A 19659-nucleotide genomic window follows, 5' to 3' on the forward strand; every position below is an offset into this window, starting at 1 on the left:
ACTCAATAAAATGATAAATGAACCAGGATAATCCGACTGATCCGACTCTGATACCACTTATATGTACATCGAATTCGGGACACAATTAAATATAGAAGAAACACATGTTATTTTGGAGGAAATTTATTTCATTCATGCCTAATATTGAAACAGGAGGTGCCCTTTTTATAGGCTAACACTGATTAGGAAATAAACTACAATACTACTTGATACTACATGAACCAAACTTATTTGCATAATACGTATTTAATTAACTGTGAAGTTCTCCTTTCATTCATAACAACTGTATCTAAAACTACGATATTGATACTTAATTAAGAGGGGACAATACTCTTTATGTTCCACAACAAAATGCCTTGATACTAATCAATCTAACAATTAGGCCTGTAAATGAACCGAACAAACACAAACAAGGGCATGAACATGAACATTTAATCAAACACATATTCCATGTTCATGTTGGTTTATTTAAAAAATGATCATGTTCTTGTTCGTTTGTTTAAAATATAAACGAACAGTTCACAAACATAAATGAACATAACTTAAGAAAGATAAACAAACATAAATGAACATATATATATGAACACAAACAAACATAAAATAAACACTTAAATAAACACAAATCATTAAGTAGATCACTTATCCATATAATATTTATTTTCTGTTAATATATAATAATAAACGAACATAAACAAACGTTCACGATCATAAACGAACGAACAAATTAAACATGTGTTCATGAACGGTTCAATGAACGTTCAATTCGTTTACATGCCTACTAACAATATATAATCGATCAACGCCATGAAGAAACCGAGTAAAGAGGCTGATTCCGCCAACCCAAGAAGAAACAATCATCAACAACCTGAACATCATACCCTTCACAAGGATAATGAACCCTCAACAACAATTTAGCCTGTGTAAGAGCATAACCACTTAATGGAACCTTAACAAAACCAGCACTCATCATCATCACCTCCCAGGACCGACAACGCTCGTGTCTCAGTTTCCTACAATCTCCCTCCTCGGCCACTATATCCGCAATCTCTCTCCCGAACCACACTTGCTCAACCTCCATTCTATCCCGGCTAGTTGGCGGTAGTGTCGCTTCTAACGACTTGAAAACCGCAGTGTAATAGTTTAAGGCTTCAGTAAACCTTGGTAAAAATATTTGGTTGTGGTTTGCTTCTTGTTCTGATATTGTAACCACTTTAGGGTTCATTGATTTAATTTTGTTGAGCAATAAGCCAAGATTACGCCGGTTCGTCAATTGACGGTGAAGGTACATCACGCAGTTGACGGCTAGGGTTTCGTTAGGGCGGATTAACACCGCGGAGAGGTGGTCAACGAGGTGGTCAACTGTGGTGTTTGTGAGTAAAATTATGTGGAATTGGAAGCTGTGGCCAAGTGAATGTGCAAATTTGGATAGGCGGTCACTGGTTCGGTGTAGGATGCTTAAATTTGTGCCTAGGGCGGTTATTCGAAGAGATGGAGGCGGATGCTGGCTTGCGATGGCTTGCATTAGTGGCGGCCATTGGACGCCATGCATGATATCAAAATCGATTATGTGGATGTGTTGTGGTTGATGATTAGATTGATGCATGGCTTCTAAGATGGCTTGGTTTGAAGTGAGGTGAATGAATCTTATAAATGGTGTTATTTGGTTTAGGGTTAAATAAGACGAGTAGAGAATACTAATATTAAGAATATTAACATCTTCATATCGATTACTTGAATTTATGGAATTATTACCCGTCAGATAAAGTGTCTGACACGGGTTAAAATTCCTGAACTGGGAAGTGGCAGGCCTGGCGGCTGACTGGAGAATAACGTCGTCATATTGATTACTATCATGTATTATTTTGAGGCGAAGTGCGAGAGCTTTAGTGAAATAGTGGATTATTCGGTCGGATGAGTCTCCGTAAGCGGACAAGTGGGAGGAGAGGACGAAGAGGAGGCGGCTGGCGGCTGAGAGGTCGGAACGGGAGATCAATTCGGCCGCGATGAGGAGGAGTTGGCGGACGTGGCGTTTTTCAACGGGTGGCATAAGGTGCAGATGTGGTGGCAAAAGAGGAGGTAAATTATCATTATAACTTTTGTCTTGATGAGAGGATGAAGCACACATTTTGTATATGGTATTGATTGCTTTTTACTTTATGTTGTAGAACCCTAAAATATATAGATATTGTGACTGTGTGTGATGCTTGCAGCCAAAACACCTGAAGAAAATGACAAGTTTACAACAGTGCATGCATACATTAAACTAACTTGTAGTTCTAACTAATACAAAACCTATTGTTAGCTTAAACAAATAACTTGTTAAAAATATACAATCTTTTTTTTTTCTAAGTGACATGGTATAGCTAATTAGTTACACATTACTCTTATTTGATTTCGCACCATCAAATTACCGTTTCGAAGTTAAACTTTGAATATTAATGGTTAGAGCAGTCATTTGAACAATATTCGGACGACCATTTTGACCATAAACTTTGAAATTTGTTTGTTAGAACGACCATTTGACCAATACAGATGATCACTATCTAAACAGCCGCTTGAAACAATGTGAGGTTAGATGTCAGACAGTGATTGTATAGATGACCTTTCATGCTGTAGCATGTAGGTATAAAAAAGAATTACTTGCATAAATTTAAGTAATTAAGAGTCCTATAATCAATCTATTTAATTCCTCTAAGTTTTTATACATGTCTTGGTATGTTCTATTTCTCTTCATTTTTGTCTACTTTGATAGCTCTTGAGAGTATTAATTCTATATATCTAACTTACAATTGAATATTTATGATAGTTAACTTTGTAAGAGCATGTATAGGCAAATAACACATATAAATTGATCACTTGATATGTTCATATTAAACACTTTGAGGCTATTTGATTGCATTAAGAGGCCACATCTGAATCAGTTATATGTAGAATGTGTTTGTTTCACTTAAAAACACATCTTAATAATTCTTGGATCAAGCCACTTACTAAATTGGTAATTTAAAAGAAATGTTAATCGATTCAAATGCCACCTCTTAATCGGTAAGACCTGTTGATGGCTTTTTTCAGTTGACAAGCATTAACAAAAATGAATCCCAAACTAGACTCGATAAAATAAAATAAAACACAAACTAAATTATCCTAAAGACGACTAGACACGCTTAATCTTAGACACTGACTCACCAGACACACCACAACTAAAGACACAAAAGACCAATTAATCAATTAAGTTCAATCAAAGCTAGTTTCGTTATCGCCTAAGTATCCCCGGCAACGGCGCCAAAAACTTGATGTGCGAAACGCGGTCTATAAAAAATACTAACCTAACCTAAACACTCTAGTTTTAAATTTATAAATCTAGACTATCCTAATGCTAGACCACTAGACAGACAAGTGTACTTATCAACTGTAGTAAAGCCTAATGAAGTCCGGATGTCGAACCCACAGGACACTAGCGACACCTAAACTAGACTCTGACTAATAACTTAAATAAATAGATTTAATTTATTTTTTGTCTTTTTTAGTTATTAAGTATAAATTAAATAAAATTTTAACTAAAACTGACACGAACAAATAGGGGTAAAACTCAAATAGGGGGATCAACTACCTAGGCAAGGAATCCTACTAGTCAACTCGTAAATTCTCGGTAATGGATTAATGAATGGTACCGTATTCTAAAAATATGAAATTTAAGGAATAACTATAGTAAGCTAGATCACCTCCCGGTCTCACCAACAGTACCTAAGAACCCTAAATATCATGTATGCTCAACGGTTTAATGGTTCGGATCACCTCCCGGTCTCACCTTACCTAACTATGCTAAGGTACCCAAAGATTAAATCACCTCCCGGTCTCTCTAATCACAATATACCCTAAGGTGTAAAGGGGTATTTTTATTAAACCCGGTTATAACTCGGATATGTAAGAATCTAAAGGAATCTAGGGTAACTCACTCCCGTGCAATCACTACCCAAACCCGCAAAAAACCAAAACAGACGACACTTAATTACCTCCCGGTCTCTCAAGTGACAGAATATAAGGTATCTCTAAACTCTCAATTATCGTTCCTATGGAATACGTTAATAATAAACCATAAACTAGTTACAAACACACGGTAAGCAACCTAATATGCATCCATACATGAAAGACATTCACAAAGACGCATATGGAACAATAAACTAATAATAAATTAATACCAAATACGCATATGCATCACAACTAAATAAAATAAAAACTTTACCAAAACATGAACCAATTAATATATAATCCAAAACTAAAAATAAAACGAGTCTAAAAAGTATTCATTCAAACCCAGACAGTTTAACAATATTAGCCAACCATAACAATATTCGACGAAACAAAGATATAATAATTATTGCAGTTCATCGAAAAAGAAATAAATATAGTTGAGCTGCTAGCATGTGAGCTTAAATTAATTGAGCAGCCTACCTGCTTGCTTATTAATTCACTTTTGAAGATATGAGACTTGAATTATTGGTGACGTGCTTGCCTGCTAGCTTTTTTTTTGCTTCTTCTCGTTAAAACCCCAACAGGGCGCCCCCTTAGCTCACGTATTTGCCCTCTTCCTCCATGTCGGGTTCTTTTCTTTTTTTTAATTATATGACAATATGTTTAAAGTATGTTTACATGGGCCGAATTCTTATGTGATAAGCCTTTCATAATTATTTAACCCAAGTCCAAATCTTTAGTGGCATTATAAGAATATATAATTTGCAATTGCTCCCTGCCATTACTCCACCTACGTAAAAGAAAAGAATTTAACAATTTGAATTAACTAATGTTAGAATTAATAAACAGACATAATATGGACTCCTTTGAATTGAATAATTTATAGGTTAGAGTCTGTTTTCCTTAAAATTCACGATGTAAGAAACATTAGAATTAACATTCTTACATTATTTAATATATAAGTAAATGATATTTAAAATAAACCGACCAACATTTATTTTTGTTAAGTTGTTTTACTCGTTTTAGTTCGTTTACTCATGAAACCACTAAAATCAAAATACGAGCCAATTAGATATAATTTAACAATTAATAGCCCAAAAAGTACCCAAAAGTGTAGAGAATATCTACTTATTTTTTAAATATATTTTAGCTCTTATCAGCCTCTTAATTATTCAACTAAGATGCCACATCTGAATCAGCTATATGTAAAAATGTGTTTGTTTGGTCCACTTAAAAGACACATGCATTTTAATGGTTCATGGATCGAGCCTCTTAAATAATTGGTAAGTTTTAGAAACACGTTAATTGATTCAGAGACTACCTCTTAATCGGTAATACATAGACGTTTTTACAATTGACAAGCATTAACAAAAATGAATCCCAAACTCACGTAGCTATCCCAACATTTATTGAATCGTGTGTTCGTGTATTGAATTGTATAGATCGGTGCCTAACTAATTGTTATTTGTTTTATTAGTTTGACATATTTTTTATTTCACTACTCATTTTACCCTAATCTATATCCATGTCTTTTCTCCATCAATAAATAAATGTACATACATTAATTACATACGTAAGCTCTTGTTTCATTTTCGGGTTCTTATCAATACATTTGTTTGCTTAAAGAAATAACTTGTTACACATAAATGTTTTAATAAATTGATTCATGCACACCAAAAAACAAAATGTTATAATTTCTAACTTTATCCTTGCTTTATAGATATTTGAATATTTCTTGTGTAAATTTTTTTTCTTAAGATATATTGAAATAGAAACTGAATTTAAACTGCGCTATTGGCGACGATTAACAAAACATCAACGATGGATTTAAAAAAAATAAATGAAAAAAGTTACAAAAATATAATTATTCATTGGTAATTATTGGCGGATAGATTAAACCTGACAAAAGAGACTTTTACCAATGGTCTACAGAGAGACTACCAACACGATTAGGTCCAATTTTTGTCATTTATTGGTGGGAACTATTTGCCATCTGAGAATTAAACCGCAATATTGACATGACCCGTTAAGGCTAAATTGGTGGATTTATCATCTAATTAGTGCTACTAAGAAAAAAATAAAATTACTAATGGGTTTCCGATGGACAAGCTATCGGCTAAAGACCAAATAAACCGTCGGCAATTCATGATCGATCGGCAAACTGATGTTGATAACATGCATGGCAAGGAAACACCTCGGTTCCTATGCTGAGATAGTTTTGATACGCCTCATCGATCTCAGCTTAATTTAAAACGGCCGGTTTATGATGTAAATGCCCAAAATGGTATAGTGAAAGTTGAAAAGAAAAAAAAAGTAACCTCTAACAATATAGAATATCTATATCATTCGCTTAAATACATTATATTACAAAAAGATATAGTGAACCCACAAAATGATATCAACACTGGTATAGCTTAAAATAAGAAAAACATTAACGTACTTTTAAAAATAAACCAGTAAACGTTGAAAACAACATCGAAAGTAGTTTAGCTTGATATAATAAAAATAAAAACAAAATGTTTTTTTTAAATGATGACATGGCATTATCATGGCCTGCCACCTGGCCCAATAAATGAAGTTTTGCTCACACTGCGGATTAATACGCAATACTCATTTCGTCCCATTATGAGTGTCATATTTTGATTTTTCAAGTCTTTATTGTTTAACTTTGACCGTTAATATTTTTGTTTGTGTTGTATAATACTTGATGTAAAATATATGAATGGATTGGGTTTTAAATGTATTTTACATTGATATAATTTTCATCAATTATTATATGACACGAACAAAAATATTTACGGTCAATGTTGCAAAAGAAAGACTTGAAAAGTCAAACTGTGACACTTATAATGGGATGGAGGGAGTATAATTTATTGATTTAATATATATATATATATATATATATATATATATAAAAACGAAACCTTCTTACATTATCTAAAGGTACTTGATTGCTTTATTTGTAAATAGAGGCTTCTCATGTATTTGTCTCGAATTCACGGGTACGGCTCTCACGAAACACAAATAGCCCTTAAACGGTTTATAACATCTCATTAAATTAAAAATTAATCTCACCAAATATTTGATATGAAAATCATATAAAATAGGTATATACTAAAAATTAGTTCCGATTATTTAAAAAAAATATTATTTATAATTAAAAACAATTTATAGTAAAAAAAATAAGCGGATCATGGGTCTTAATAAATCCAAATAACTTTTAAACATAGCTATATCTCATTTATTTTTATCTGTAAAACTTTTTCATCATCAAATTATATGATTAACTTTCTTACAATAAATAAAATTAAAATCTTAAAATATATATAAATATTATGAACGAATAATATAAAAAACCCTCATAATACGAGAGAGATAAAAACCAATACAGATAGGGGTGAGCAAGATAAGGGTCGGACCCTTGAAACCTGGTTACCCGACTCGTAAAACCCTTAATTAGACCCGAATATATAATAAAGGTCGGCTTAAGGGTATTTATATTTCACCTTAAAGGGTAAAAGGGTTTCAAGGGTCCGACCTTTTTTCAAAGCCTTGACCCGTTTATTAGTTTCTAGATAGATATACATCAGATTCGCGATTAATTTGAAATTAAGAGAGGTTTGTATTTCATATGTAATTCGTCAGCAAATTCACATTAGTAAGAAAAATTAAAATAAAGGGTCATACAACTGATTGGAAACATATATGTGAGAATCACTGAATTGTTCTCTACATGTAATTTGTGAATGCGAATACTATTTGTATCAGTTCAGATGGTTGATTAACTTTCGAAGTCAGACTTCTCGATATTATTAAATGAAAGTATTATTGTTATGGGATTCTTATATAAAGTCATATATAAGATATGCAACTAGTAAATGCAGAAAATGGGTTGTGATTACTTCCTTAAAGGGTAAAGGGTTGGACCCTTGAAACCCTTATTTATACCCAACCCTTTTATTGTTTAGAGGGTAGGGTCTCGGGTCCACTTTTATTCCTAAAAGGATAAAGAGTTCAGGTAAGATATTAGATAAAAGGATCAGATCTTACCCTTTAAACAGTCCTACGTACAGATACAAAGGAAATAATATGTCATATTTTTTACCCTTCAAGCCTCTCCTTATAATCTTATTATATTTATTATATCACAAAATATTTGTAATAAAATTTAACATATTATTTTATACCCTATTTTATTCAGATAATGCTACGAAATCCATATCCAAAAGTAGACCACATATTAAATGCCACGTGTCAACATGAAAATCACCCATTTTGATGAATGATTGTCAATAATATTATCATCATCTCCAGTGAAGCAATAATATTCCATATTCAGGTGCATAATCAAATCAAGTGAAAAACAAACAAAGATCAAGAATATGGCAGCCACAATAATGTCTTCTTCTTCATTTGCTGCTGTTAAGGGTCTTCCTTCTCTTCCTGCCAAAACCCCATTCAAGGTGTATGCTAGTGGTGTCAAGAAGATCAAAACTGACAAACCATACGGTTAGTCACACTATATATATATATATATATATATATATATATATATTCCAATCACTGACTCAAACCGACTAGGAAAACGAATAACTCCTCCCAGAAACATTTGTTCATCTTCTTAACCCGAAATGGCTGGGGAGAGCGGATCTCCCTCTACACAAGTAAATTGTTGATAAAATTCCAAAATTGCATTTTCTTTTATATATATATATATATACACACTAGCTGACATCTAATTCTGTACTGTTTTAAAAGGTCGTCTAGATAGAAGTTGAATAGATAGAAGTTGAACGACTGTTTAACCAAAAAATAAAAAGGTTTTAAAGTTGGATAATATAGGTTTTAAAGTTTGACTTTTTATGGTCGGAATGGCCAACCTAATATTGTTTAAATTGTTGTTTTGTTGTGATCAATATTTTTCAAAGTTTTACTCTTAGGTAGCGTTTGGAATGTAGAAATGAAGGACGGAATGGAATGACTCATTGTGAGGGAATGAAAAATAGTGTGTTTGGTTGACCAAATGAATGAAATGACCAATTACATAGTTCATTTCATTTCCTCTAAAATACCTCTATTTCATTTCATCCATACCCCAAAGTTTTTTTTTTTTTTCATTCCATTCTCTCCTTCACCCTACATCACCTCCACCACCCAACATCAACACCCACCACCACCACCAACAACCACCGCCACTGCCACCGACCACCACCATCTCCACCCACCTCCACCAACCATCGCCATCGGTGCCAGTAACCCAGCACCGCAAGCCGCCCGCCGCATATATCAACCATCGCCTCACCATCACACATGCCGCCCACCGTCACCGTTGCCCACCACCGCCGCCACTGCCACCAATCACCACCATCGGCGTCCACCACCGCCACCACCCACCTCCACAAACCATCGCCATCAGTGCCAACCACCCACCACCTCCAACCTCCCGCCGCATCCATCAATCATCGCCCCATCATCACACACGCCGCCCACCGTCACCGCTGCCCACCACCACCTCCACCGCTCCCACCACGCCACCACCACTCACTACCATCTTGTTTTTTTTTCTTACCTACCAACAATACAAAGTAATGATTCATTTCATTCACATGTGGTAACCAAACATTTCATTGGAATGGTAATAACCCATCCCATTCCTTTGTCTATTCCATTACCACGTCCATTCCATTCCGTCGTCCATTCCATTACCCTATACCAAACGGACCCTTAATGGTTGGAACTAGAGGTGCACAAACTGGTTTAAAATAAAAAACCGGTTTGGGTTTAAATCGATCTGGTTTGGTCAAGAAAAGTCAAAAGATCGGTTTTGGTTCGGGTTGAAACCGGTTCTTGACTAGGTTACGATGTTTCAGTTTGAGTTTTGACCGGTTTTAGCCGGTTTCTGTTTGGTTAACTGGTTTGGGTGGAGAAAATTACAAACCGGTTTCTACATAATCAGTTTCAAACCGCTTCGGCTTTGGTTCGATTTTTGGGTCTGTTTGGCTAACCGGTTCTTTTGCCCACCTCTACTCGGACTGGCACAAACTGGATCCAAACCCTAAACCGGTTGGATTCGTTCAACACGAGTCAAAACCGGTTTGTGATCGGTTTTTGGTTCAGTTAACCGATTTGAAACCGTCGGTTTCATTTCCGAGAATTACAAACAGTCCCGAACCAAGGGTTTCAATCGGTTTGAAACTGGTTCCTATACTATCGGTTCCAAACCGTTTCAGGTTGTCTAGTTGGTTTGGTTACTTAAAAAATGTTTTGTGCCCCTCTATGCTCCGTTCTGACCAATGATTTTTAAAGTTTGACTTTTTTTTTATCAAAACAGTCAGTCTATTATGATGTAAACTCAGATGGGATGGTGTATCTATAGCATGACTTTTTCTTGTTACTTTTGACAGGAGTTAATGGTGGAATGGCTTTGAGGGATGGTCTAGATGCATCTGGAAGGAAGCCAAAGGTTTAAATCTAATTCCTATTTTACCCTTCACTCCAAATTTTCATCATACTTTAATCTATTTGGTCATGTATTATGATTCAGGGAAAGGGTGTTTACCAATATGTTGACAAGTATGGTGCTAATGTTGATGGTTACAGGTATGTTCTGTTACTTGTTGTCTGCTTACCTGCCTCTTTATAATAATTGGTTTATTTTATTGTTGTTAATAAATAATCTAAAAATGTGATTAAAAAAATAGACATCATCGTCTTATTGTTATTGCTATCGTTATTGTTATTGTTATTAACATGGTGCTATGGCTAATGCGATTATATTTGATAGTCCGATCTACAACGAAGACGAATGGTCTCCAAGTGGTGATGTCTACGTTGGCGGTGAGAAAACTTATGATATGCATACCAAGTGTTTCCAAAATTCTTAACTCATAGGCTTAATATTGATTGTATTATGAAATGCAGGTAAAACTGGTTTGTTGATTTGGGCGATTACTCTAGCCGGAATTCTAGGAGGCGGTGCGCTTCTGGTTTACAGCACAAGTGCTCTAGCACAGTAATTGTATTTTCATCCATCCTGTTATGATCATAAGTTAATGTCTAGAATATCATGTGAAATACAAGATCAAATTATCTACCTTGTACAACTACACTTTTGTATGTTTGGGTTAAGTACATAATGTGCTTTTGTTAACCTTTGCATTATGTGCATAATATGCTTTTGTTAAGTGTCCCCAACTTTCCATATTGATCATGCCTAATTAAATATTAGTGTAACATTTTATTACTTAAATAAGTATATCAATCAACATTGTATGTTTTGTCAACGATAAGTTTACATATTTGTTTTTGACTGCCTGGGTAGAGACTTCTCAGCTTCTCAAGAGGTCACCTGTCTTTGCATTGCTTCCACCTAAACACGTTTAAGTGTCGAGTTATTCTCTTATTTGCATCTCATGTGTCCAAAACGTGATTTTGTATTTGAGAAGAGTCCATTTTTATGAATCAATGTGTCTTCTGCTTTCTGTCGATCCTGAATATGCCTAGAGTCTTACAATTAATCCGACAAACTATTAAGGGAGTGTCTGAGAATTAGGATTGCTTGCTTATTGCATTTTTGACTTACCAACTTGTAAATTTATGGGATCATAAACAATCCCAATTGCAACTTGGGTTACTATATTATAAAACTTGTGGAGTTATTTGTGTAACGTAATGGAACTTTAAAGTTACCATATTAAAAGGTTTATACGTATAACTTAATGAAAGTTATGGAGTACCATATATAGAAGATAAGCTTGGGGGGGTGTCATTTGTGAGAAGAAAACTTACTTGAGAGGTTGTTTGTACAACTTAATGAAACTTGAGAATTATCATATTAAAAAGTTGTGACAATAATTGTGTGGACTTTTAATGAAAGTTATGCGGTATCATATGTAGTAATGTGTTGGCAAGAGTCTCGAAATTGCAAACTGAATTTATATTTTAACTAGTTTTTCTACTTGGTGCGTTGCGCCGGGCCAGATGACAAAACCCATGCGTTGAAACACGGGCGTTGGTAAAACCCGAGCATTACGACGCAAATTCAGTTAGTACCTGCTGCGTTTGCTACGATATAGACTAAAATTTGAGGGTTAAAACTCAAAATATTAATTCAACAAATTAACATATAAAAATAGTAACATATAAGAAAACAAAATATTAAGACGATGTTTATTTGGTTGGCAAACCCGGTAGGTAGCGTTGTGACCATGGGCTTTAAAAAAGGCCACGAGTCTGCGCGAACTCTGTCAGTTTCTTTCAGATTTGTTACGATACCGGAACTAAAACAAAAAAAAGGCGTTTGGTCAGTTTCCATTACGTTTATTATAACAACTAAACTAAAAATAAACAAAATCTATCAACGAACACGATGCCGCTAAGTGGCCAATAGACCACTTGCGGTACCAAACTTGTTAATTATTGAGTAGTAACTCAAGATGGCTTAAGAGGCAGGGATGGAAGCCAAGCTGAAACTAGGCCCAGACTGGACTAGCAACAACTATATTTGAGCCAATTTCTTAAATTATTCAAGCTTAAAATGTCAAAGCTATATAAATAACCCTAAATATTTTATTCTTGTTTGGTTCCAAATGTAGGTTTCATATTTGAAATCGTTTCACTTTCGATTTAAAGTATTTTGAGTGTACAAAATATATAGTTGGATGACAAAGAAAGTTATACTTAGAATAAATTGTATGTTCTCTTAAAACGAAGATACTACTATCGTATTTATCACTAGACATGAACTCAACCTTTTGGTCCAGGGGCTCTACCCCTTAGAACCATCTAGTCATCTACTAAATTGTGCATATGTTTTTATTTTTGAATTTAACTATTTAACGTGCTACACATGTGTAGGTTACCTATATATATACAGACTAAATCATGAGTATGTTCTAATAAATTTTACAAAAGTGAAGTCACATTTCCCATACTAGTTACTCCGTTCAAATTGGAAGTGAGAACCATGTTTAGATATGCAAAAATTAGTTAATGCACTTGTACCGCTTGCTCTAGGGTGGTGGGTGTGGGAAACAGGAATGGATAAGGGAAGGTGATGTGGGATCCTTTCTAAAGGTGAACACCACCCACCACATTAGGAAAGGGGATTGGAAGGAAGGAGTGGCTTCCATTCACATATTCATCCCATGTTGTGTGTGTGAGAGAGAGAGAGAGAGAGTGTAGGGGGGGGAGCGGCTCTGATTGTGATACGGCAAAGCTCACTAGCAGGAACACTGCCCCCCCCCCCCCTCGTGATGATTGCAGCTAGGTGATGGGAGGATGACAACATGCACACCAAGTGTTATATAAAAGATGGTTACATAATCACCTACCCATCATTTCATTAAATTATTAATGCGCAACGCACAAGGGGTTTCGTCATTTTTATGTAGTTCTCTCACAATTTTCATAATTAAACCGATCTTAGAAATATGTGTCACTGTATATTTAATTATATGCATATTATTTACGTTTTGGAGACAAATGATTTATTTTATTCACGTTCTCACAATATATAGTGTGATTCATTTTACACTCACACATTAGATTATTTATATTATCCATGTAAACAAAATCTTTATTATATTAATACAATTAAATGCTCTCTAAATATATATTTTTTTTTTTTTGAAAATTGACTTTCATTAAAAACAGACACAACCAACGACTATCACCAAGACGGAGAAAGACGCTGATAACCAAAAACCAAAACCAACAATCACGTTACATCAAATAAACACCAACTTTTCCAATCCACTACCCCTATCTTAGATCTATTTTTGTACCAAAGAAAACCCAAAGATTTTATATCCGCAACCATTTCTGCCACCTTAGTGTTCTTGCCCGAAAAAATCTTTTCATTCCTAGCCCGCCAAATCCTCCAACAAGTAATGATGACAATTCCATGAATAATCAATCTTTTATTCCCCGTCGCACCACAAACCTTATGCACTTCCACCAAATCATTGACATGAAAAACAAAAGATCTAGGGATGTTGCACCATGAACCAATCGCATTCCAAACGGCTATAGAAATGAAACACCCGGTTAACAAGTGCTCGAGCGATTCCTCATTACTTTCACATAAAGCGCAACTATGATCATCACAATACAAATGACGTCTAGCTAAAGCCTGCTTGGTTGGAAGGCTATCCAGAACGGCCCTCCACATAAAAATATTACATTTTTTCGGGACCCAATTGCTCCATTGGAAACTGGAACTCCCAGCATCCTCAACGGACCGCACCATCCATCTTTTAATCGCCGAAACCTCGAACTCTTTGCAGCTACCAACCGCCCAAGACCATGAATCTTCACGGTCAACCATCACCACCTCTTGAAGGAGATCTTCCAACTCCTGCTTCTCGAACACCTCCTGTTGGGAGCAAGGAGCTCTAAGCCAATCCCACACAATGCGACTAGAAGATCCAGTGACCATCAACCGATCAGCTAACAAGACATTTTTATGTTTTTCTACCGCATATAAGGACGGATACTTGTCCATAACCGGCGCCGAACCCAACCACAAATCCGTCCAAAACCGAACTTGGCGACCATTCCCAACTGTGGCCCTGATCACTCTATTAAAACCCACACCATCAACCTTAAATTTGTTCCAGAACATAACACAATTCTTCCAAACCCCGGGAACTCCATTATTAACCGGAGCAAGCCCCCAACAGCGCGAGGACCCGTGAATAGACAACACTACTCTTCTCCACATCGCGTGCTGATCATTTAGAAATCTCCCAAGCCATTTAGTAATCAGCGCTTGATTATTAACCTCTAAACGAGCGATACCTAAACCCCCTTCTTTTATAGGTTTGGTGACTACCTCCCAAGCCACCCATGACATCTTCCTCACTTCATCCGAACCACCCCATAAGAACCTTCTCATCAAAGCTTCTAAATCATTGGTAACCTTCTTGGGTGCCTTAAAAAGCGAAAAATAATAAGTGGGAAGACTATCCAGCACCGATTTAATAAGGGTTAACCGACCAGCCATAGATAACGAATTAACTTTCCATTTAGATAGCCTCTTCTTGAACTTGGACACAACCGGTTCCCAATTAACCACCCTATTCATGTTAGCGCCAACCATAATCCCTAGAAAAGAAAACGGGATTCTACCCGGCTTACAACCAATGAAACCGGCTTGGATATCGATCTCACCATCTTCTACACCTACTCCAAATAACACTGATTTATGGAGATTAATCTTTAGCCCCGAACACAAGTAAAATATGCGAAGAATACGTTTCAAGTTATCAAAATTAAAAGAAGACCACTCTCCCATAATCATAGCATCATCCGCATAAAAAAGATGGGATAAAGTAGGACCTTCATTAGGAAGAGTAATACCATGAAACGCACCTATATCACAGGCCTGTTTCAACATACCTGAAAAAGCCTCCATCAGAATAATAAAAAGAAAAGGCGATAGCGGGTCACCTTGACGAATGCCTTTATGACATCCAAATTCGAATGTAGGAGATCCATTAACAAGAACAGACGATCTGCTCGCCAACAAGATACCACTAATCCAATCGCACCAAACCGAAGGAAAACCCATCTGAGAAAGAACCGACAACAAGAACTCCCAATTCACATTATCAAAGGCTTTATCGAAGTCAATCTTGAACATAAAAATTCTTCTTTCCCTCTTCTTAGCCCAAGCAATAACCTCATTAGCCACCAATGAGCCATCAAGAATATATCTCCCGGATAAGAAAGCCGACTGATGTTCTGAGACAATCTTATTCATAACCGTTTTGAGTCGATTCACTAACACCTTCGACACAGTCTTTAAAATACAACCAATGAGACTTATCGGTCTAAAATCCCCCAAAGAAGACGGATTGTTTACCTTAGGAATTAAGGTGATAAAAGACGAACCAACCCCCGAGCAAAAACTTTTAACCTTATGAAAATGATCAAGAATATCCACAAAATCCTTCTCGAACAACTCCCAATAAAACCGAATGAACCTAAAATTAAAACCATCCGGCCCAGGAGCTTTGTCACCACCGCAATCAAAAACCGCCTTCTTGATCTCATGCACGGAAAAATCACTGATCAAAAAATCCTCCTCCACCGAAGACAAGACCGAAAACCCATATCCAATCAACCGAGGCCGATGTGTAATAGATTCTTTAAACTTACCAGCAAAGAATCGCAAAACTTCCTTTTTAATGAGAACCGGGTTTGTTTCCCACGCCCCATTCACTTCCAAACCCGGAAAATAATTTGAAGCTTTACGTTTATTAATAAAACCGTGAAAAAATCGAGAATTTTCGTCTTCATGAATCGCCCAATTACACCGAGCCTTTTGCTTCAAATCCCGGTAATAATGATTATCCAACTCGCCTAGCCGTCTTTTAATTTCGCTTAAAGACCATGTCTCTTCTTCCAACAAATCCCGGACCTCCAAGGTTTGGTCCAAGTCACGCAACTCTTGCTCCAATAAAACCCTTTCCTCCTTTTCTTTGGCTTTACAATCGATCGCCCATCTAGTGATAGCAGCACGCAAAGCTTTAAATTTATACAGCAATCTCGCGTCCGGAGAACCATGAAACGAGCCATCAACAAGCGTCTTCTTAACCAACGTCCCAAAATCCTCTCTACCAAGCCATGAATTGAAAAACCTAAACGGTTTGGGACCATAGTTCTTGGAAGAACCGATTTTCAAAACCAACGGACTATGATCCGGCTTATTCCTTTCGAGAGCAATATACACCGCACACGGCCATTCCATAAAGAAATCCCAATTAACGAAGATTCTGTCAATACGGCTTAATTTATTTCCTGCGACAAAAGTAAAACGCCTCCCTTTCAAGGAGTACTCGTGAAGATTCGAATCATCAATGAAGTCGTTAAACTCATTGGCCTCACCCACATTAAACAAAGAATTCCGCCTATCCTCAGCACACCGAACCGAGTTAAAATCTCCTGCCACAATCCACCTCCCATTACCCTCCTCGATCAAATCACGAATTTCCCCCCAAAGAGCTCGTTTAGTAACTAGATTTTGAGGAGAATAAACATTGAGAATATGATACGAGCTACTCTTTCCTTTCACAGTGCCCGAAACTAGAAGCCAATTATTATTCTTGACCACCCTTTCCATACGAAAGACTTGAGAATCCCAGATCGATAATAACCCACCCGACCTTCCAGATGAAGGAACCCAATCAAAAGAATACTCACCATAACCCCAAAACCGTCCCACATCCACAGAATCCAAGGAAACAAATTGCGACTCTTGTAAGACCATAAAACTAACCTCGTGATGGACTCGAAGACCTCGAATCCAATCGGCTTTGCTAGAACTCCCTAACCCACGAATGTTCAGAGAAAAAACATTCATTGAACACCTTCTTGATAGCCTTCGGAAACAAGAACCTCTTTAACATTAGAAACAAAATCTTGCAAATTCTCAACGCCTAACGCCTTACTCAGCTCAATGGTCTTCTCCAACTCCACCTCAATCGGACCTTGGTGTTGCACCGGATCTATACCTCTACCATTCATCGAGGCCTCCGCAGTCTCTCCCTCGATGTCTCGAACCACCTCCGTATTAGTAGACATCCCTTTGTTAAGATCCGGTGTTAAGAACACTCCTTCAACACCTGTCTCGTTACCCCTAGTAACATCCGAAGGCACGTGCATAATACCGATAAACCTATCAAGATCAAACATATCTTTATCCTCCCTTGGTCTCTTCTTAGGACGCTCCCTAGAACCACTACCCCCACTCCGATTAGAAAATAAAGATTTCCGTCTGAACTTCTTATGTCCCTTGCCTTTCAACACAGAAACATTAGTACTATCAACGTTACCATTCTCAACCGCCTCCTCATTAGAAAGATCATAAGAGTTCGAAAATTCACCGACCATCACGTTAGAATTATCGTTCACACAACCATCCAACCCATTAACAGCATGTTCCCTGACAGAAAACTCATTAGCTTGAGAACATTCGCCCTCTTCACGATGCACATTATGGGACTCATCCTGCACGATATTATCATCACACTTATCCTCCTCCGGTAAAACGGAACCATCATCCTCTTCATACTCTACTACGCATTCCGGTATCCATTCCCCTACATCTTCATCCACCCACACTTTAAAAATTTTTCCCCTCCAATTAATGTCCACCCGATCCACAATCCGTTTGCACTCTTTACTCAACACACCGATGAGAGTATACGATAAGTTGTTCTCATCACCTGATAAGGAAGCCGATTGAACCACCTTGCCAAATCTGCTTCCAATCAAATCGAATACCTCGTCTAACACCAACTGAGCCGGAACCCCATGAACTTGGAGCCAGGCGATCCGACCCTCCTCCACTCTATTCCTATCAGACCAAGGTTCTAAAAACTCAAACCAGTCTGACCATTTGTCTTTGTTATTCAGGAAGGCATCCCTATCCCCACTAACGTAGAATACCAACACCACTGAAAGCCCTCCCAGATACTTAATCTCTAATGATCTCCAACCATGCTTCCGAACCAACTTTTTCAGAGACGTTAACGTGTGAAGATTCACCACCCTCCCCGTAAGAGCACATCCCTTCCAATGAGAAAACCGTTCCACCGAATCATCCACCTTAATCTCATCTACTTTGTTCCGATTTAACAAGGAATCAACAAAGGAACGCCCATTACCAACTGATGCATAGGGAACCCCATTCCTATCGGATCCTTCGGAACTAGGTTTTGTTTGACCACTAGGTTTTGCATGACTATAAACAGGAACCGAAGCCGTCTTCCTCCTATTACCAGAATCGGGTCTATGTAGATTCCCACCATCCACAAACCGAGCAATCGCAATAAACAACTTATACGAACCGATCCATACGTCTGATAACTCATCTCCCAACCGATTGACATCTTTCACCTCGGAAAACGATACAAAAGCAAACCTCTTGCCCCATTTATCCAGCTTCCTAGCTATATAGGAACCTTCGTAACGACCAAAATTACCCATAACATCTTTTAAGTCTTGCGAAGAACACTTTGGGGGAAGATTTGAGACAAAAAACTTCGATAAAACCTTGTTATTACCTTGAGCCTGATGACCATTCCGTTTCCCTTTCCGATTACGTGGATGTTCCCAATCTTCTGAATCCATGCCGCCGAGGATCGTGGTCAAAGCAGCAGAGTTGGAGGCTGGGCGGTTTTCCCGGTGAGATGTGGTGGTGGCTGAGGTGAGGCGGAGAGCCGGTTTTCCGGCTGGGTCGGGACGGCGACTGTGGAGGGTGGTGGCTGACTGTGGAGGGTGGTGGCTGAGTGGCTGGGTCGGGGCGGAAACTGTGGAGGGAGGTGGCTGAGGTGGGAGTTCCCGGTGAGATGTGGTGGTGGCTGAGTGGCGGAGAGCCGGTTTTCCGGCTGGGACGGTGGCGGCGACTGTAATCGGTGAGAGAAGAGGGTTTTCCGGTGAGTTGTGGTGGCTGAAGGAAGAGTGGCGGCGGTGTGGTGGAAGAGGGTTTTCCGGTGTGTTGGCAGAGGTGTGGTGGAAGAGAGATGTGGTGGCTGAGGTGAGATGTGGTGGCTGAGGTGAGGTGGAGGGGAGGATTTTCCGGTGAGAGGGAATAGTGGCGGCGGTCGGGGGTAGGGTTACGGGAGGTAGGGTGAGGTGAAAACGATTTTTAAAGCTGCTGATAAATCCTCTAAATATATATAT

At 37.5% G+C, this 19659-nt stretch overlaps 1 protein-coding gene and 1 pseudogene across 1 annotated transcript; one reads left to right on the forward strand and one right to left on the reverse strand.

The window, feature by feature from the left end:
* Positions 1–768: 768 nt before the first annotated feature.
* On the reverse strand, positions 769–2125 carry LOC143612457 (scarecrow-like protein 18 pseudogene; annotated as a pseudogene).
* Positions 2126–8289: 6164 nt separating this feature from the next.
* On the forward strand, positions 8290–11153 carry LOC143612449 (photosystem II 10 kDa polypeptide, chloroplastic-like). The gene is made up of 5 exons (XM_077086435.1): positions 8290–8478; positions 10374–10432; positions 10514–10569; positions 10754–10806; positions 10891–11153. Exons 1-5 carry the CDS (start codon positions 8352–8354, stop codon positions 10983–10985), a joined length of 390 nt encoding a protein of 129 aa, XP_076942550.1. The 5' UTR covers positions 8290–8351; the 3' UTR covers positions 10986–11153.
* The last annotated feature ends 8506 nt before the right edge of the window (positions 11154–19659 follow it).

Source organism: Bidens hawaiensis, unplaced genomic scaffold (assembly GCF_021521415.1).
Source record: "Bidens hawaiensis isolate Kalapana, Puna unplaced genomic scaffold, B.hawaiensis_p1.1 tig00034591_1, whole genome shotgun sequence".
NCBI classification, from domain to species: Eukaryota; Viridiplantae; Streptophyta; class Magnoliopsida; order Asterales; family Asteraceae; genus Bidens; species Bidens hawaiensis.